The sequence below is a fragment of the Varroa jacobsoni genome, unplaced genomic scaffold, assembly GCF_002532875.2.
Source record: "Varroa jacobsoni isolate VJ856 unplaced genomic scaffold, vjacob_1.0 scaffold_1381, whole genome shotgun sequence".
In the NCBI taxonomy this organism is placed as follows: domain Eukaryota; kingdom Metazoa; phylum Arthropoda; class Arachnida; order Mesostigmata; family Varroidae; genus Varroa; species Varroa jacobsoni.
The window spans coordinates 225,004-245,991 of record NW_019214283.1 but is presented as its reverse complement, the minus strand read 5'-3'; the positions used below and the strand labels follow the sequence as shown (position 1 = coordinate 245,991).

Below are 20,988 nucleotides of genomic sequence, written 5' to 3'. Positions count from 1 at the left end.
CAAGATTGTTGATGTAGATCAGTCATTCGTTCTACCCTGCTGGGAAACACAACATTACGCATTGGTCTCCTCTTTAACAGAAAAGACAACCCTATTCGATGGATTCGACGGTCTACGCCAAGACGACTCGCAGGTAGCACCCTTTTTTCTGCATTTTACAACCTACTAGGAGTCATAAATCCGCCATGATGTGTATGTGAATGAGAAGACTTCAAAGAAGAACTAAGACAGAAAACGGATATTTACCTTACTGCATAGGCTTATTTCTTACCGTTAATGTACCTTAGTGTTAACTACGGAAGCAAGACACTTATAGTCAAGTAGAAGGTAAACTCAACCGATATCCAAATATGCCAATATTGGAGTAGCAACGCATACTTTTTACAGATTCCATACAATGGGCACTAACGCGTACCGGACGTTGACCAGACAAAAAATAACTTTTCATCTTTTTCGAGATTATTCCGAGGTTAATTCATTGGATAACGAAAAACCGGAAAAACTTGCCTCATCGCTTGTCAAGGTATTCTTAGTCGGATTTATTTTCCTCCTATCAACAGTGAATTTGCGCAGATCGTACTCAACGAGATGTTTTCGCACCTGCATATTCAGGTCGAACCAGTTGCCAAACGTAAGCCTGCAGAATTTCGATAAAATATTTTTGACTAACATGTAGAGTTCGAGTGCACGAAACGCACAAAATACTATGTGCAGTCTTTTAGTACTGGCTCAAGTGAATAAACTGGCTTTCATTCTAATTTGTATATATCAAGAGACATAGGAAACACAGTGTTCGGATCCACATTACTTTATCCATTGCTAAGGCAGGTGAGAATATCGAAATTGAACATTAATTGAAAAAAACGAGCGCTTGGCAGACAAATTTCTCAACGTTACCTTTCCAATGATACATCTGGTAGGTTCTTTTAGGCAAAGTGTATGTTTTTTTGACAAAAAACAAAATCGTTTACGTAGAGAATAAAATGAAGCTAAAATCTTACATTGCATTATTTGGCAGGAATATAGTATAATTGATTATACTAGACGTCCAGAACGAAAGTGAGTCGAATCAACCTACAAGGCTGTATTGAATAACCGCGCCCACCTACTCGTAACTACTCGTAAAGTATCTCCGGTAAAGTCTTCTCTAAAATGAAGATTCTAGTCCGTTCATATACACACCAAATACTTCATTTATTACACCGTTAAGTAGTAGTTTTGTAGAGCACAACTGTATTCTTACTATCTGTCCATGTTTGTTTCATCTTACAGCTAAGCTAAATGGCTAGTTTATTATATCAATCTGTGTGATTCAACTAAAAGTACATTTGATAAAAAGCCACTTCAATTGCAACCGCAGGTCCACTATCTTCAAGCGGCACAGGTAATTGCTCAAAGTTAGAGTAGACACAGTACATCCGTGATTACTGGGTATTATAAAAAATATTGTTTGAGTAACGAAAGTTATAAACTAGCTATGCTTTTTTTTTTTTTTTTAATTTTAAGCGTGAGCGTAGGCTGTAAATTTTCATTGAACTATCTCAGAAATTAAGCAGGAAAAGTGCACGAGCTAGTAAATGTGAGTATTCTAGGTTTTAGCCTCTCTTAGCCTCGAAGGAATATTTAGAAGAAGAATTTCAATGCAAGACAGTCTTTACGCATGTGACATGAGAAAACAAATCAGTGTTTTCGTCAGTCGATCTCTGGACTGTGCTCTATCTATAGTTCAGGGTAGTTACCAAACCCAAAACTGGCTACAAGGTTATTTCAGCTGACCGAAATAGCCGTTTTAACAAAACAAACCGCGAAATGCGTCAATTCAACACTTGTTTAATTGTTTCCCGTTACCGCCAGACGGCTACGGTCGTGCAAATCCTAAAACACTCTATGCGCGAATGAATGCATTTACTTAGTAACAGAGTATTTTTTAAAGTCTATTCGGTGCTGAAGAATTCCATTTAACACGAATTCTACTCCGACCACCGGAACTGCATTTTTCTTACCAAGGGAAGCTATATCGCTGGAACAAGTTACGATAGCAGTGCGCTCAGCAGCCTTAGTTGGTTTTTTGTTCACCACCTGTGTAATATGTAAAAACCTCACTTAGGAAATACAGGTCTGATCTTTCTATGCCTGTGCTTATCCTAAAAACGGGATCAGTGACTCTACAGTCATTTCTAAAGCAGCTACTTGAAGAAAACTTGTAGCCAACTAAATAGGCGTTAGCGATGCGACAATTCATTGATCATTTCGAATTATCTACACCTTTTCTGCCACAGTAAATACATTTCTTAATCAACTTGGCCATTATCAGTCAGTAAATGACTATCTTAAAATAAAACACTTATTTCCTCCTCTATGAGTCAGTTAACACTAACCAACTTCGATGTTCAAACGCTCTCTTAACGCAACGACAACGACAAAATAGTCATAGTTCTATATCCTTAGTTAGAGAATGTAGGGAAGGGGGAGAGACGTAGAATACTTGTCCTTTGGGCTTATTATTTACCTTCGCATTGCAGCCTGAAACCATTTCCTTGATTTGCTCGGGATTAGGAACACAACTTTTCGTAACGAAAAACGTCCATCCGTCGAAGATCTTTTCCTCTGCCGCAACCCGAAGGGTAGCGACCAAATTGAAAGAATATCTCATTTCAGCGGCCTTATCAACTAACATGAACTGTGAAATATCTGCAAGAAAAATTAGCAGGTTATAATAAAGATTCAGAAATTAATTACTTGGAGATCACAATACCTAATTAAACAACTGATTATACCGAACAATAAGGTCACCAAGTCGGTATATAAATATAGCCGTTTGACTCATAGTAATATGACGAACTGGATGAGGTATAGAAAATACAGTGTTACACATGACAAAAAGGAATCATTCACTACAATCGCTAGCAGTCACCGGCTCATTGTGATTTGGCGGGGCCATAACGTATGTCAAACTAATATAGCATATAATGACCTAATATAGCATAGGCGCACACTTACCAAGAAGTTTTTTTGCTTTGTAAGACTCAGTCACCCAGTTCAGGTTTACGACAGGAACGCCTTTGGCAACGGCATACATCATTTTTACGGTTCGAGTAAATTTTGCGGCCACTACAAGTCCACACTGACTAGGAATGTCAGTGGTCTTTACTGAGAGTTCACTTAGTTTATCCTTTGGCGCGTTATCGATACCTATTCAGGGATAATAACAAAAATGTACTTTGAGTTACCGCAAATACACGCACCAATGGCTATACTAATTATTTCATACAAAGACAATAAACGTATTCTAATACGCTTTCTAATATTTCTTCTGTCAAGTATTAAGCAGGCTAACAGCCGCTACGTATGTATCGATTTATACGTAGTCTCAATAAGGACACGAGATAAAGGAGAATCCTTTTTTGTTCGTTTCGAGTTGTTGCGTGAGGTATAATAACAGTTTACTAACCAGTGAACATTACCCTGAGTTTCGCGGTTCTATTAACACTCAAGGTGCTCCCAGAGCTTGTAGTACTTCCCGCTATAGACATCTCTAATTCAGGATCTGGCAATTCAGGTGTAGAGCGGCTCCTCTTGGACAATAATGAGCTGGAATCTTCGGATAAACGCGCCCGTTTTCCCTTGGCTTCCGAAGAGCGACCACGTATCGGAATGACAGGTTGCCCCTCAGATAAACGATTTCTCTCCTGAAAAATTTCAATCAGCAGCGTAGTAAATTGAACTACATTGATTATTCAGATAACATTGAGATATAGCAATAGGAAATTGAGGTACCATCCTTTTCAAATATTATTGCTCGCGTTCGAACCGTTCCGTGCCGAAATACGACCCAATTTTTCTCAAGTAAATCTACACACCGTCGCTTTCGTTTTTTGCGGAGGCGGATTGGGTTGTTTAAATGTATTTTGGCCTGTGTTTGCAGCATCGGTATTTTCCTCTGTTTCCTGTAGAGGACTGATTTCTTCGCTGAATAGACCCATCGTCAAGTTGGCAGTTGTAGAGGTATGTCCAGAAGCGAGATCCTGTTTGCTTGTCCTTGTACGTGCACGAGTGCCTTGTGCTTTTGGAACAGGTGGACTTCCCTCACATCCACTTGTTGGCGTGCGCTAGAAACAAAGAAACGCGGTTATTCTATCTAAATAAAAAGTGGCTGTCGTTTCAATCAATTCCAAGTTTATATAGCTACTGCCAGTTAACGCAAAGTAAAACATTAAATGTTCCGTACGAACACCGTTATCTTATAAACTCATTACCTACCATATCTATGGTGTCTCTTGCGTAGGGATCGCTTTGACTCAGGGTTGGGTCCTGCTTCGAGCTTGATAAGCTTTTCGTCACGCGCTTTAAACGTGCTTCCGATCTGACGCGAGCTGCTCGTCTATCCAAGCAGCGCACACACAAAAAGATGAATATTAATATGCCAAGAGGTTTAACCAGAATGCTTCAGATTGGCGTACGTCTTTGTCTTAAATCTCTCATTATATCAGTATATGTCATAGTCAAGGATGCCATTAATTTTTTGAAAAAGCATTTTGCTAACCAGTCTCAAACGTGCATTTAGTTTTGGAATATAAAACTCACCTAGATCTCGTCGTGTTTTGCGTACTAGGAGCGCCCTGGGGGGTCTCTTCAATCACGCCAACAGCGCTGCTTTCTAGTACAACAATGGCCTCTTTCAATACAGCATTTTCCTGTTCGTTTTCTGAACCTTCGACTGGGTCCTGCGGTCCGTCCTCAATCGTTTCGGGGACAAAAACTTCTTTTTCGGGAGTCGAATCGATCGGTTTTGTAACCACAGCCGCAGTCAGCGCTTTGCCTTCCCTTCTAGACTTACGCGTCGAAGTCGAGTGCCGTGTAATCATGGGCGAACGTCGTGCAGACGCAACGGTTATAACATCATCATCCGAAGAATAAATAAGTTCCATGGAAGGTCGAGCTGTGATATATTTAGGCGTCGTGGGTGAAGCGTTAGTGTTTATGTTGTCTGGCTCAGACGCACTTGTACTTGTGGAGCCAGTTTTCGCCGTATCCTGATGTTGTTCTGTCATTACAGATTTCGATGATCTGGGTGTTTTAGCAGTAGGTGGAAACACCCGTCGAACATCCTTTGGGATTCTTTTAGGTGTACGACTAACACTATAGAAACGCGCAATATTACGAGCAGCCGATTAGCAATAAAAGAAAAAAAGTAGCATAATTTTGACATTATTAGCATGACTGATTTTAATTATTTAAATCATTTGCTGAAACTTTTTTGTTAATGCAGTAAGCATCTGAGGAAATATACAGAGAGTAATAAAATAGGTGACCGAAATAATCGTTCTTTACGCGATTTAATACACGATATCTGTGTGCCTGAATTCATAAATCGTTTCACATATAGACTCGTAATCATACATACTATCCTTATTAGCCTTCAATTAAATACAGTTCACTGAGAAATAAAAAATGAATAGAAGAAACGCCTTAAGAAACCTACTTTGCAACTTCGCGAGCCGTTTCACCAAGTGCATATCGATTCTGGCTTGGATCAAGAATACTTTCGAAAGGACTTTGGCTATTCAGTTCTTGACTATGGTATAACGATTTTTGGCGGTTGCTATGTCTATGCTTATCGTTTGCTGCAGCAGAACTCGCAGGCTGAGCAGATGTTTCTGCTGCCGGAGTCGATGTCTCGACTACCATGTTAGCGTCTTTCGTAGTTGTTAAATTACTTGAAAGTGTTCCTGCTACCGTAGATACATTAGTTGAATACTCTGATGGCGTAAATTTCGTATCTACAGGAGTTTCTTCAACGGATGATCCAGTAATCAAACCTACGGTAACCTGCTCCAGTGGTGCAGTATCGGAAACAAGGACCACAGTGGCAGATGCAATAACTGTTGACACGATAGGAGTCTTCTGGGGGGAACTGGAGAGTTCAGTCAAAAATGTATTGTGTTGTATTAGTAGGATACCCTATTTGTTAGAAAAATCCAGAGTAAGATAAGAGTCATTTATTTATCTAAATGTGTATATATATTTGTTGAACGAACTAATTTTAGATATGTTTATCTAAATAACTATAGTAAATCTGATGTTTGCTTGTAGAGTAGTTACCTCACTAATACAGGTCCCGGTACGCGCATATCTGTCACAGCAGCACTACTTGTCTGCAATGGAAATGCACCATTTTTTTCTACGCCGGTGGCCTTCTGCTTCATAGCGTTTTCTGCAGGCATTTTTTTAGAGAATGCTCCAGTGGAAACGTTTCTAGTGGACTTTCTTGTTGCTCTCTCAGCGACCTTAGTTCTGATATCTTTTGACCCTACCGCCTCGCCAACAGTGGGGGAGTTACTTTCGCTAAGTGGATCAGATATGTTAGCGCCCTTCTGAGGTCTCCCGCGCTTTTTCTTTGCGACTGGAGCGCCGTTACTTTCGGACGAGGTTCTGCAAAATTCAATGATGCATGCGTTAAAGTATGGTTTCTAATTAGTCTGGGGTATGTCATTGAAAAAGCTTGGTGCCTTATAAAGCCATTTCTAACCAGGCAAATATGCCCATAGCTGCGCTAAAAAACTATTTGAGTACCTTTTACGAGACCCAACTGGCGTTTCAGGTTCCGTGATAGGAGTGACTTGCTCTATTTGAGAAACGGTTTCCACTTCCGGCGATGAACAGCGACTCCAGCTTGTCGGTATCGGGGTATCATTGTCTAAAAGTTCAACAGGTACATTAAACTGTTGTAAAACGCTCGTCCGTTGACTAGTCAGCTGCCGGCAAAGAAAGCCAAATAATATGTCGTACCTTATACGAAAATAGTTTGTGAAGGCAATACATCGGAACGAACATTAAATCTGAATTTCATCCAGTATTTCAAAATAAAGCCAGAGCAATATATGGCGTAGTCCGAACGTACTGAGCAAAAAGATTCAAAAGAAACATTTATCGTATCTACAGGTACATACAGGTAGACAAACATGTATACCCCAATACTTAAGACGATATACAAGGCACGGCCACTTACTAAGTTTTGCTCAAATTTACTAAGTCTACAATAGCAGATAAAGACGAATAATAGTGCGAAAATCACACTAGTATTGAACGCTGACAATATGTAAAATGAGACCGTTAGTAGAATAATGCATGCATCGACTAAACCAATGAAGTTTACGAAAATTAATGCCAGCGAAAGTCTCTAATCCACTGGGTTTACACATATATTCTATCTCTCGCTGGCACATTTGTAAAATTCATGATGATAATCTTCTGAGGCGCTGGTAGATAATCTCTCACCGCTAGTAAAATCGCTGTTCATTACTATATTGAGAATTGTTATGCCAGGGTAACCTTTCTTTATTAACACATGCCGTACATGTGCGCCTTCGCTTGGCATAAGCCACAGTGTCACAATTAACACAGCTACCTCCGCACGAATCGTTTTGCTGAAAACTATAAACATTCAAAAAATATTTTCAGACACAACCTTATAGTAGAAATATTCTGCCAGATCTCGCCATTTTGTCAACTTATAATTACCTTCAGTAGCACATAAATATGGCTAAAAGGTGAAGGTATCACGAAGAAAATCGCAAAAAAAATATTGGGGCGTCTCGAGTTTTATTAAAAACGATACACTCGGCAATTTTTAAACTTAACCAACCAATGTCATATCCTTCAGGAAAGAGAAAGACAATGATGTTTGTGGTCAAAATATGACCGAAGTAAAATTTTTTGTCAGAAGCGACATCGGACGGGAGATGACACGACATCTAAGTTTTGCAAGACAACATGCTACGAGTTAACTTACTACGGGTTGCAGTTTCGGTAACCATTTTGGAGGTGCTCGTTGAATGCTTTAACTTTCTTTTGGCATCGTTCTCACTGTCGTTATTAATTTCCACGAGAGTCGTGAGGCAGTCACGGTATTCCTCGACGATACCGGGTTCATTATCGGCTAGCCACTTTGCCACAGAAACCATTCGTTGGTCATTACCCGTTTTTGCCCGACCCTTATCCTTTCGACCTTTACCTGGTCGCCCTAAAGTATCAAGAAATTGCCAATTGTATCAAGAAATATGTTTAACAGGGAGTACTTGGAATTGAAATAAATATCAATCTCACAATCAGCAAAGATGATGCGTGTGCAGAGGGAATGGTAGGATTGACAATGCTTAAATGATTCCATCTCCATCTCTCTAATCACTTAAATGCAGCTGCAATAAAAAGGATTACTAAGACAATTATTGTTATCACAAAATTTGGACGTGAACTAAAGCGCAGCTAACTGGTATAACAGGAACCATTTGTTGGTCACTACATATCGGATTGAGGCGATTCTACCAGTTACATTAGTTAAACCCTTTGTCGTATTTTAAAACGTATTTTTAGGCAGTGTTATGCAATACATAATACTTTATCGCCGCCTAGTTTTATTGATTTCATGAAACTGAGATGACCGATACCATGAGTTCATGACACGTGCGCATATTGTATATGGCCTACGAATATATACCATATTCCAGAGACCGTACATGTGTATCGATTATATTCTCAGAGAATGCATATCACACTGTGCACATGTTAGCCATTTCCAAATCTGTGTGTGAATTCAGATTACATATTCTGTGGAGACAAAAATCTAATGCGATGCTTAGAAATTAACCTTAATTAGATAAGAAACCTACTGTCATTGAGGAGTCCTTCAGTCCGTAGGTCCTCTTTAGCCTGTTCCCATGCACTTTTCCTGTTCTTGAGCTTTTCAAGGCGTTCCAACATTGTCGCCGCACTGATGTCTACCTCTTCGCTGGCAGAAGATGGTGCTTCGTCGACATCTTTATCGCAAGTATTGACGCCTGGTGCTTGTAACTCGAACAGATTCGACTGAACATTTTCATTAGGAACTTTTGCACCGATAGATGAACTTGTATTTGGACCACATTTAGGACCATCCTCAATCTGCTCATCGTTATCTTTGTTTAACGACTCACTAAGTATTGTCAACTTCAACGATTCCTGCGTATCAACAGAGAGTCTCGATCCTCTGTTGAACACCGCAGCCTTTAATGCCGAATCTTCCTTCTTCTGTGAAGGTGATGAGCGCTGATGTGCGGAAAAAGAAAAGAACGACATATATGTAAAGATTAGAAAAAACGATTTCTACATAGGCTATCTATAGCGAAGACCAGTGAAACGAAAGTATCGGACAGTAGAAACCAGAAAGCCGATTCAAGCTAAGTATCAAAAATGGGTTAGCTTGTACTCAAACGCATGGTACAAGTTGGAACTCTAGACGATATTATATGAGCGTAGCTGAGTTGAATTATTATGAGTTGAGAAATGACACTGTGGCACATGACATGCACTAGTCCTGGCGCTTGCATTAATGTCGGAAAATTATAATTTAAGAGAAGAACTTTCGGCTAATCTAGACGCGACAACGGAGCTGGTACAAGGATGATTTTTGCGCTTTCTCTGTGTAATAATTACGTAAGAACAAAAGCGTTCTATTCTCAAGGTGATAATAGTTGTTTTGTGCAACCGCTGTTGTTTTCTTACTTTGCTGGTTGCATCGTTTTCTTTCTCCTGCAGGGATTTTTCATTTTTTCCATCAAAATTTTGATGAGAATTCCCGTCCAAATCCGCCACCCTCTGTTCCTCTGTGCTTGGAACTTCAACCTCCTTTTCGTCACCACCTGAAGTTTCTCGAATCCAAGTACCAACCTGTGAATCATCGGCTAACTGTGTCCGACAAAGTTTTCTATGCGGAGACAAATCGCTCTGTGTGATCTCGGTAACTTCGCCTGCACAAAAAACCAAGTGACCATCACATTACCTATCATATGAAACCGTAACCAGGTGTAATGATGTCTCGCTCTTCGCTCAAAGTAAATTACTATAGAAAAATTTGATTATAAAACTGCCATAGCAAGAGTAATTAATGTGTCTTACCATGGTGTCATGACTAGTGGATATTAATTAGAATATAATGTATGCCCTCGTCCTTAATCAATAAGCAAAGTACAGCTATGTAAATGTTTTATGGATCTCGTCCTATTTTATTGGAGTTGAAAAACATATACTGATTAATTCTAACATATAAATATTACTTGTGTTAGGTAATAGTTGAATACACCTATAATCATTCTTAAAAGCATGCCAAAGCATTAAAGAAATGCCTTAATTGTAGCATGGAAATATCAGACATCTTTCTGGCCCCGGTACTCTATATTGCATAAAGGACCCGGAGAGAATGGCTAGCTGCACTGACCCTGGGGTGACGATAAAATTCAGTAGAAGTGGAGTTATCGACTGGCTTTCGTTCTTCAATAAAGACGGCAGCGAGTCTTACTACCGTCACGATCTGTATAATGTATTAAATAATTTCATGAATGAACCTGAGTTTCTCCAAATATGAAGTTGAAAATTATAAAAATTGAAAATCATATCATGAATTATAAACGTCAGTTACCATCTTTATTAACCAAAACGCTGTCATGTTGCAGAGCAGACGAATCATTGCTGTTTCCCGCGACCTTCTCTGGAGCTACTGTTGGCTCTCGCTCTGTAGCTTCGACAATGCCATCTATTTCGGGTGATAATACTTCATGTGAATCATCGGCCGAAGCGATCGGTATCTTTAGCTGTACGCTTTTTGTTGTTGCGAGGACACCTGTCTCAGGAACGGTAGAATGTTCTTGACGAGACAACTCCTCTTCCTGAAGATTTTCTTGGGGTTTTACCTCAAGCATTGAAATTGTTTTAGGTACCGCGGAGGAATTACGCTGCTCATTTGACTCTACCGCGAGCTATGGAAGCAAACCGCCGCACAGGTTATTATCTTCTTCGTTCGATACTTTACATCTAGGTATTTCTGGTATAGCGTATGCGCGTCTTTAAAAACTCGTTATGCGTGATTTTTGTGTTTGTATTCTAATAGCCGTATGCCATATCTGCCCATTCAGTTTGTTAATGTTGCTTATTTCAACTCTTATTTTATACATTAAGAAAAGAACTACATTATGAAATAAACTAAAAAAAAGCTGCGGCCGTCAAGCCTAAAGAACCACCTAGCCACGCGAACCTGACTGTTGAGATCTGGCAATTCCCTTTTGCCTAGGGTTTTTTTTTCGGGCTTTTTCTCTTCTTCATCACTGACATTTGAGTCCTCCGAGCTAAAATAGACAAGCCGCTTCTTAACAAACTTCTTGGCGGCTCCAACCTTTGCTTTGCGATGACTGCTTGTCGAACCTCTACCAACGAAGGAGTCGTCACTGCCTGATTCTTCACTGTCGCTGGGTTCAACGCGTACCGCCTGATAATAGAACTAACCTGATGTATCAGTTTGCATATTGACGACCAACAACAACAACAGCAAGTAATGCGTGATACACCTTTTTTTATCTGAGATTTTGTCCAGAGAGCCTTATGCATACCTCTTCACAAAATGTGTCGTATTCCTCCGCTTACATGGATAATATCAGATACAAGCAATCAAAAATGTGTGAAATCTGACAGTATATTAAGATGTTGCTCGAACAACTCTTCTAACAAGCTAGACTACCATGTAGAAATAGTACTGGCCATATAGAAATAAACATGTCATAAATTAATTATAGTTACACATACATAAGTTCACCATCGACTTAGTGTTTGGTCGAGCGTTGAGGAGTTACACAAATTAACTCTGTTTACTAGAAATCAAATAGACGTTTTGAATAATCCTCGGGTCAACGAGGTTAAGGCATCGACCTAATTAGTAGGTAGTAGTGTCTGTGTACGTGCAGAATTGAAAATTCTGTACTCAGTATGAGTAAGCATTGTAATACGGAATGGCATTGTAGTGCAAGGTAGTTCTCTACAAGGTAGATATAGCACTGACCTGCAAAGAGGATGGTAGTGGCCTTTGTGAGAGTCGTCTTTGAGACAAGTTGCGTGTCTTCGATTGCTCGCCGATGTCAGCCGTCATTTCAACAACAACAGACGTGTCTTCTTCATGCGGCGTTTCTGCCATGGAGATCGGCTCCAGAACTGCGTAGGATTTTTCTTTCATACCACTAGCACTGAAAATCAAAAAAGACCAGTCACAATGTTTTAACGATGGTTCAATCGAACCTGAAATTTATAGTCCGTAATAATTCTGATGGTTTAGTTCTTACATTTGAGAGAAGATAAGTTTCAAAGTTGAACTACACTTCGATTAGCTAACCTGGTCAGATTATCCGCTTCCTCTGCCGCAAAGGCTTCATCATCTGTGGTATCAATGATCTCCTCATCGCTAGCGCTCCCTGTCGCTGCTGGTTTTAGAATCGACCCGTCTTGCTGAGTGGCTGGCACCGCAACCCAGAATGAATTCTGATTCTGGGGCTCTGTAGCGATAATGATTTCAGGAGATGAACTCCCGTATAAACCTATTTAAGAATTTGTTAAGTTAGTTATGAATTATGACGATGATGATTAAAAACGCGATAAGTTACTGCTTCTACACAGTCGGAAAAGTAAGCTTTAAGTTGGATTAGTCGTAAATCTACGAGTAGAAATAGGTTTTAAAGCAAAAAAGCATCTTGATAGCTTAGCCAGATTCCGCTTCAAGCGTAAGGCCACTTTTGCTAACTGTTAGTCTACGACTTCTTATCTTCTTTTGTCACTTCCCATACCCTGTATGGTTCTAGTACTAAAATAGTCAAAGTATACTTAGTTCAACGCCAATGGAATATTTGAACCCCGCTAACAAGAAGAAGATATACATATATTATCAATGTAGTCGATATGGTTTGGTTTATCGTTGTTGTTCACTAGTAGTACCCATCTAATGGACAAGTTTTTTTTATACCTTAAACGCGTGTCTTATTCTTTTTTTAATTTAAATTCAATGATTCTATACCGGGAATAGCGGCATTGAGTTGAATGTCATCTTCACATTGTGATGCTTCCACTTTTTTAGGGCTCTCCAGGGTAACAGCATGCGAGACGCAATTGTTGTTCTCAGAAGCGTAAGTCGAAGTTTCAGTGGGTCGATGGACGTCTACTGCGAAACTATCCGTAAATTGGTTATTTCTGTAAAAAGCCAATTTTATAGATAGCAAAACAAAAATGTTTTTATATAGCGTACTAATAAACCATTTAATTTTATTTTATAATCGCAGGGCTTTTTGCTGCCTTTACGTACTTTCCAAGATATAGCTTTCTTCGGCAACGACAAAAAATTATACACTTAACTGCGATTAACGCAACATACTGAACCCATGAAGTTCAGCTGAATGTGTGATCTTCAAGTAAGGTGATTGCAAAGAAGAAGCACAGGAAGTAATAACACGATAGTCTTCTCACTTCTCCGGTACTAAGGACTTAATCCAAAAGGTACGTCGTTCGATACTTTGGCAATTTCTGCTCCAGAAGTTATTAGTTCAGAAAGCCAATCATATTTTATCTTCTCTCCTATCTAATGGCGATATCGTGTAAAATTCTAGCCATCTTCTTTGCAGTAGTGCTTACTTGACTATACTTGATGCGACCTTTCACCCGAGGGTCGGAAATTTATTTGAAACTTAGTTGAAGATTATAAACAATTATAAACAAAATTATAGAAAAACGAATAGAAAATTATAAACAGAATGTATAAGCCTATTAAAAATGGCACCTCTGTAGATAGCTAAATCTTAGGCCAGTATCCCTACAGTTACCTATAATTTAAACAGCTTTAGTATATATTTCAAACACTGGTACAATTTATGAAGTATATTTATGTGGCGTATTTGCGACAAGCTTTCGAATGTAACCCTTGTTATGATAATACAACAGTCGCTGAAAGTACATTTCAGTAACCATACACTGTATTAAACAACGACTGAAATACTTCAAAACACTCTTAACTGGAACAAATACAGTCCACTTCTATCTGCATAATCTTTCATCGTGTACCGTACTTTCTACAACCATCTCCATTCAATTGGAGATTTAACCGCGTGATTATCAATAACCAAGTAGCAAGCGCTGATCTTTCTTCACTCTGGATAGATCACACGCTTGTTCAATCGCGTTAGCTCTATTCACTCCGTTATATGTGCTACTCAAGTCAACGAGCTTACCGGCCCTTCGTGCTTAAAGACGCAGAAGACTCCTTTTCTTCTTCCGTAGTGGCACTAATTATTTGGTGCTCACCGACTCTCAACTCAGCCGTTAACACGTTTCTGTCCTTTTCTTCACAGTTCCCATTCTGAAATCGCACTACAACCTGCGCGTCCAATGATGGTAGTTCAAGTAGTAGAGTAGATGGCCGATCACTTGTAATAGTAACTTCGAATTTCTTCATTCTGAATAAAGTTGTTTAGTCTAACATTTTAGTAAAATTCACACTCTTAAGTATCTCGTATCCAGTTATCAACTCATTAGAATTAACACTCTAACAGAAGATGAAGAAAACAAAGCACAGTCTGCCTAACTGTTAACCGAAAAATCTCTAGCTTACGAGCTATTTCACAACTGGTGGCTTTCGCGCCTCTCTGTAATATGAATGAACGCATTGTCCAGGCAGACGTTCCTAGGCGGGCGAACAATACAGCACGTACGCGCTAAACGACACGTTTAAGAAGTATGAATTTTTTTGAAGAAGTATGAATCGTTTCGTGCGACGTGCGGTTTTTGTACAGTCCATAAAGGAGAATACAATCGTTAGCTGTAAAATTCTATGTCAGGAATGTCTTGCACCAGGTCTTCAACCGTTTGGAAACTGGGTGATGGTGTTTGATTTAAATTTTAACTAACACCATACACTTCCTGCGGCAACAGTATTAATCTATATCTATATGACCTCATCATCGTTCCGCTTTATTCAGTATGTGGTACTCCGCAATATTTTGCTTAATATTTTAATTATTAATAATTTAAATCATAAAGTTAATTTACGTTAAAAAGGGAATGATAACATTTAGCTATTTTTGAATAACTCTGTAAGACAACAAGACGAGGATTCAGATCCGAAAACAAGAAGATTTATTGCTCGTTTCTGCGAAAATAGATTTGTACGATACGTTAAATATACTGGCGGTCTATCGATACAGATATCGAACTACTGTCTTCCTCCATGATTCTCAATCGAAAATTTCGTTCTTCAAAGATATACTGAAGTTGTCCAATTGCATTGCTGCCCTGTAATGTCTCCAATTACTACTACAGGTGTTTATGACATGTGTGGCGACGAAGATAATATTTTTAGCATTTTTTTGAATGTATAAAGGCGCTTCGATACACTTGATCATACTAGAGATTTATAAGTCACGTCCACAGGAATATCAATATTTTGGAAACAAGCGAATAAGAAAATGATAACAAAAACAAGCACGTTTTACAGTTTATTCTTTTCTATACAGCCGGAACAAGACTACTGATTGGATGCTCTTTAAATTCCTAAATAAATCATTTACTGGGAGTGTTAATGGGATACATAGAAAATAACAAAAAAATCTTAAATAAACAATACCGGTTTACCGGAATTTTCTTAATCTACTGATTTGCTTTTAAAGCAGCCAGAAGACAGCGTACGCTTCACGTTGGTTTAGTTCCCGAGAATTCGAAACGTCCCTATTGACATGCGAAGACGCTGAGTTGCTTGAAGAGGGCTCAGGATAAAGTCCCTCTAATGTCTTTCATTTCTTCTGGAGTTCATTATCAAATTATGTAAAATACCCTCTTCTAAAAGCACAAATCGAATTTACAGGACAGATTTGTAGAGGGGCGTATGCTCCGACGAAGCGAAACGAATTTCGATATCGTCATCAAAATGGTCTACTAATGGGTAGGTGTCCAGCTCTAGAACAACCTTGTTGAATTCGCGAATGAAGCTGAAAAAGTACGTGACGAACATGGCTACCGTTATCCATTCGGAGACCGCTGCAGCCATGAACCACGAGAACGCCTGAAAAAACATCTAACGATTAATAAAAGGCTAAAACAGGTAACACTTACAAATAAATTCAAGGTTACTAGATCTACCAGTTATTGATATAGCGCATAATCGCTCAAGGAAATGCAATTATTAGCTAAGAAGTTCCGAGATAGTCAGTTCGAAATATACACAATATATGGCAGTGGAACGGACATGTACCGGATCTCCTGGTAAGCGCATGTCATCCGGCTTTGTAATGCCCGATTCCAACCATAACCTTTTTGCAGTTACTTGGCAGATAGTGGCTGTAACCAGTACGAAAAAAACTTCATCAATTTTAGGTGCTAACGTAAAGGCAAGCGCGTATTCACCATTGTTTTTAAACATGAGCATTTTTTCGAAGTGCTTCTAAGTCTATTCTCATCTGTGTTCGTTAACAGGTACGACACAATGCCCGTCACTCTACGCGTTCATGCTTGTGATACTATTGTACAATCCAACCTGACATACAATTAGGAATCGACTCAATTGATGTGAAATAGAGAAAAACATGAACGTAACGAATTGTAACTCACTCGTAATCGCAGTAGTGACTGCTATTGTTGTAATTACCGCACGCACTGCTACTATGACCTTTCCGTTATGCCAAGGGTACATCCAAGCCGACAGGATACTCTGCATTAAGCAGTAGACCACGCCCAGAAGGAACATTGTTGTGGCTCCGAAATCATGTATGCCGTTGCTTGATGTCAGCTAAGCAGGAGAGTCATAACGCAGAAACAAGCAGCGCTTTCGATAAAATCAGCTGAAGCTTGTATCTATCGCGAGTAGCCTCATTTACTCATAAAGGTGATAACTTGCGACGACGATCTCCTCCTACACATTCATATATATCAGTCAACCAATCGGTCAATCGATGTCTGAATTACGGCCTAATGACCTTTGCTGAGCATACTGACTAATGTCATTCACACTTACAGGTCAGGCATCACTTACTGGATAAGCCGCGACAATGGCAAGTCCAAAAATGCACAGAAATCCCACAGCAAGTGCGCAGAAGTTCAGCCATCCACCTTGGTTAAATCGCAATAGTTGACGGACGATAGAGTAACGGAGGACCATTGTTACAGCCGACCAGATGCACGACACCAAAATCATTAGTGAGAAGAATCCACTTTGTGGTGGATCCGCTCCCGTCTCGCTAGAATTAGAAACCCGAAAAAAAATCAATTACGTGCTTAGAACGATTCACAGACTACGGGAAAGTTAGCGTCCATAGAGCACGTTTGTCGCGAGTGGATCAAGTCTTCAGTACCAAACATGGTAGAGTTACAGGAGATGAAATATAGCCAAAGTGACGTTGGAAGCAGTTGCTGCCACAGAGCAAAACATATACTAGCGTGGTTATTCGCTTACATACACTCACATACACAAGCGCTTTCACGGTATGAAAAAGGCTTACGGCGATTCACCAAGCTGGCTTGAAATGGGCCAAAGTTGGGGCTATATGGGCCATTAATTATTCTGTGTAAAAAAACTCGGTTAATAGAGGAAGCAAAATAGAGGTGCCTTTCTTTTGAGAAAGCGCCGTATCTGACCGGACGATGCCTCGTAATAATTTAGTGATAAGTTTGGTAGGTCAAAGTTGCTTTTTCCATACGTGTTTGTGAGGTTCCGCAAGGCAGCGTAAATAGTTTATTGAATAATTCGAAATCTAGCACATTCAGAGATTTTGTTGAATTCGGAAAGCGAAAAGAACTATAGCAATATTCACACCGTGTCCTAAAGGCAACTTGGTCCCGCTGAAACCAGTACAATTATCGTGATGATATATAATTTGGATGTAAAGGATTCTCTATGTCTAGCCGTGGTTTATAATCAAAATAATTTGAAATATAATATATTTGTTGGTAATGTTGCTTAGCTCCGAGGTACGAGGGAGAATAGGATCGTCGCGATCCCTTCTAAAAACAACACATGGCAATATTGCAAATGAAATACTCAGCTGGAAAATATAGCTTTAGCGAAGGATATTTAGGAAGCCGAATTTTAGATCCATGGGCGGTGTGAGAGTGCTAAACATTTGATGTTGCTCCGATCTGAAGCAAACATTTCCTTGTCAGAAGCACATATATATATATATATATATATATAGTGGTCTTCAAGGATCGTTTACTTGCCTGATGAACGGAGCAAATACGGTAACATCTTCGGAAAGAACGGCCCATACAAAGGAAACGAGCGCGGCCGTTGCGATGCAAACACCCAACCCTGCCGGTATCCACCCAACTCCTGTAACCCACTTATGGAAGTTGGTTACGATATCCAAGCAGCCGACTGTATAAAGGCGTACTCGGCGAATTGCAGAACTAATGCTAGATCTTAATGAGCTAATAAAAGGATTACTTTGTTTGTTTAAATACCCATTGAGCTATCGTTTGGAGCATTAAGGCCTTAAGACCTGTTTTTTTTCGCTTACATAAACAGCCTCGTTTACCCAGCCTGTTTATGCATCTGAAAAAAACCTTTAGAGAAATGTTTTTCACAATCGGCATAAACGACTCACCGATAAATTTCACAGGGTTATTAGTTCTGGTATACGCCATGCCATGCATTTGTGGATTGTTAGAGATGAACGCTGATGTACACTTCTGCCGTAAGTCTATCAAGCGATATCTCTGGCCTTTTTCGGCAGGTCGCCAGCAAAAGGATCAGAGACAGACGTGTTTGCTGTTCATCTTGGATCCACAGCTGTTTTACGTTTGGCTTCGGGTTATCTGCAAGTAAATAAATCACAGCGAGATTTCTATTTGCTTGCAAATGTTGTTTGTGCCTGGCTCATCATACATATCGAATTTACCATAAAAAGTCAGACTTCACTTGGTTCGGGTGTGCAGATCTTTCTTGTTATTATTACTTATTAGAGATTAATGTAAATTGTTAGCTATAAATTTGCTAGTTGTTGGAGTAAACTTTCAATGCTAACGTTATGTTAAAGCGACCGAATTGAGGTCTCCGTAAAACGATAGCACTGTACTTTGATATTGCATGACCTATCTAATCGGTAACCGTTGTACATAACGAGCTTCTTCTGTTCAGGAAAAAAGCTACCTCTTAATAAGAAGAGCCTGCCATTTCAATGGCTCTCGTTAAATCACGCCAGAGGTCGCAATGACGATTTGAGCAGCAAAAGATATTGTCAAATGGATCTTCTACTTCAAAAAGATAATATTTCTAAACAAAGCGCCTATAACGATCTATGCACAACTATCTACTTGATGAAAGTGAACTTGTTGTCTGCTATCGGCGCCCAAAATAGATTCACTTATCGTATCCCTGTCCATTTTGGTACGCTAAACGTGAGGTCGCTAGTTGTACTGCCTTTACAATCGCACCAGCAAAGCTTAAAGTATTGGCCAGCAGTTCTCAGTAGAATTCGTTCAGCTAACTGTTCTCTAACCAGTACGGCTGTATTGACATAGTTCACATATAGGTGATTTTCTTTAGAGTTGACGTCTCGTTGAGTGATCTGTCGCTCCGAGCAGACAGATCGCTCAACTAGTTTAGTCAATTGACGGATCTATATTTTGGTTCATCTAGTCATTCGATGTTATGCTTCGACGTAAAACACGTTTATACGTATCGTTCATTTATGTCCGTTATTACTGCTGTGATAGTTTCTATAAACGTTTATCATTTTCCTGTAGCATATGCCATAAAAGCATGGTTACTTTACTATTGAGAAATAAGAGACATCGATGGGTCCAGTTAGGATTAACCGATTCCTTCGAGTAGCCCGCCCAAGGCACTTTTTGCCCGAATAACAGCGTTCGACTTTGGCACTTCTCTGCAACGCCACATTGCTAACGCCTATACAATTGTCATTCCATGCAATAAAGAGATAAAGTTCGTATCCAATGTATTTCTGTCAATGGTCTGTTTAGGTTCGCAAATAACGGTTAGTAATCCTCTAAGGGCAGTTAATCAGGCCGTTTGAGCCAGATAATGATTTCGCTCTCTGCGTAATACGGAACGATGGCGCTGTTTGCTATTTCAAGTGAAATCATTTGGTAAAGGACGACGCTCCATCCGGCCGATTTTTTCCATTTGCGGCCTATCCATTCATGAGTGTCCAAAATAGATTTATCATTCGTTTAACCAAAGAAAATTCGCAACGGATAGCAGCTTAGACAAGGGCAGGGAAGGAAAATCGTCACGATTTTTTCTTGACAAACCGTGATATATATATATATATATATAGTCGCTGCTCAATCAAGTAGGCTCAAAGAATTTTATCAGGATCCTTTCAAGGACAAATGCTCAGTATTAAAGCGAGATATTTTACCACGTACAAGCTGTTTTTGGCTTATGGAAGTAGCATTATTCTACTTTACACTGATACTCCACGTATCCACAAAGAAATCGGCGAACTAATGTAGTTTTTTGCTACCTTAACTATTAGTAGCTCCTGACACCATACATTAATGATTTTTACGGAGAACTGGACAATATTTCGTATCTGTCCTGAATTAAAAGATTTTACGATCCTCCAGTCATTCTCCATTGGGTTGAAATCCGCTAAACTAGTAGCACCCGAACCTATTTCGCAGAGAGTAGTCCAGAGATAACCCGAATTCTGTGACAAGGCGCGTGAAAAGGTAGTCACCGTCAGGGAACCATGCTCGTACCCGAAGCAGCATCTTTCTCTCGATATTTCTATTGCTCTAGTTGTCTAATTTCAGTGTTTTTGCTAGAAATTGTGGACCACATAAGAACTTTTGATAAATGTTTGATTTTCGGCACGACACAGTTTTCAAAAATTGTTCGTTAACACCTTCGAAAGCAGGATTAGTGTCTTTTCCTCAATGTGCTCGAGAAACAGATTCTTTCCGAGTTCTCACTGCTCCATTTCTTTACCGGGTTTGTCCTGTAAAGATGGCTCGTCTCGTTCGAGTATTCGGTCGGCGTTTTTGGAGGTCTACTACCCTTGAAGCCCGTCCCATTGAGCTGGGACATATTGAGTTGGCGGCTAAGCGTTATTTTCTACACAGCAAGTCCGTTGGCTTATAATCTACGTGGAAAGCATTATACTGGACCGACCTTTTTGGGGTTCGTAAATAATC

At 39.6% G+C, this 20,988-nt stretch overlaps 2 protein-coding genes across 3 annotated transcripts; both read right to left on the bottom strand.

The window, feature by feature from the left end:
* Positions 1–1,169: 1,169 nt before the first annotated feature.
* On the bottom strand, positions 1,170–14,468 carry LOC111269362 (uncharacterized). 2 transcript variants are annotated; one of them, XM_022848881.2, is made up of 19 exons: positions 14,070–14,468; positions 12,866–13,038; positions 12,191–12,392; positions 11,864–12,044; positions 11,066–11,296; positions 10,454–10,790; positions 9,541–9,785; positions 8,670–9,084; positions 7,793–8,023; positions 6,574–6,697; positions 6,103–6,432; positions 5,483–5,914; positions 4,585–5,139; positions 4,261–4,381; positions 3,861–4,109; positions 3,452–3,689; positions 3,001–3,192; positions 2,510–2,691; positions 1,170–2,079 (listed from the first exon to the last, which is right to left on the bottom strand). In XM_022848881.2, exons 1-19 carry the CDS (start codon positions 14,291–14,293, stop codon positions 1,906–1,908), a joined length of 4,836 nt encoding a protein of 1,611 aa, XP_022704616.1. In that variant the 5' UTR covers positions 14,294–14,468; the 3' UTR covers positions 1,170–1,905. The 2 variants fall into 2 exon arrangements, with proteins under 2 accessions (XP_022704616.1, XP_022704617.1); XM_022848882.2 differs by lacking the exon at positions 7,793–8,023.
* Positions 14,469–14,950: 482 nt separating this feature from the next.
* LOC111269358 (DNA damage-regulated autophagy modulator protein 1) lies at positions 14,951–18,574 on the bottom strand. Its single transcript, XM_022848874.2, has 6 exons — positions 18,432–18,574; positions 18,046–18,157; positions 16,862–17,066; positions 16,441–16,618; positions 16,085–16,170; positions 14,951–15,895 (listed from the first exon to the last, which is right to left on the bottom strand). Exons 1-6 carry the CDS (start codon positions 18,478–18,480, stop codon positions 15,692–15,694), a joined length of 834 nt encoding a protein of 277 aa, XP_022704609.1. The 5' UTR covers positions 18,481–18,574; the 3' UTR covers positions 14,951–15,691.
* Positions 18,575–20,988: the final 2,414 nt, after the last annotated feature.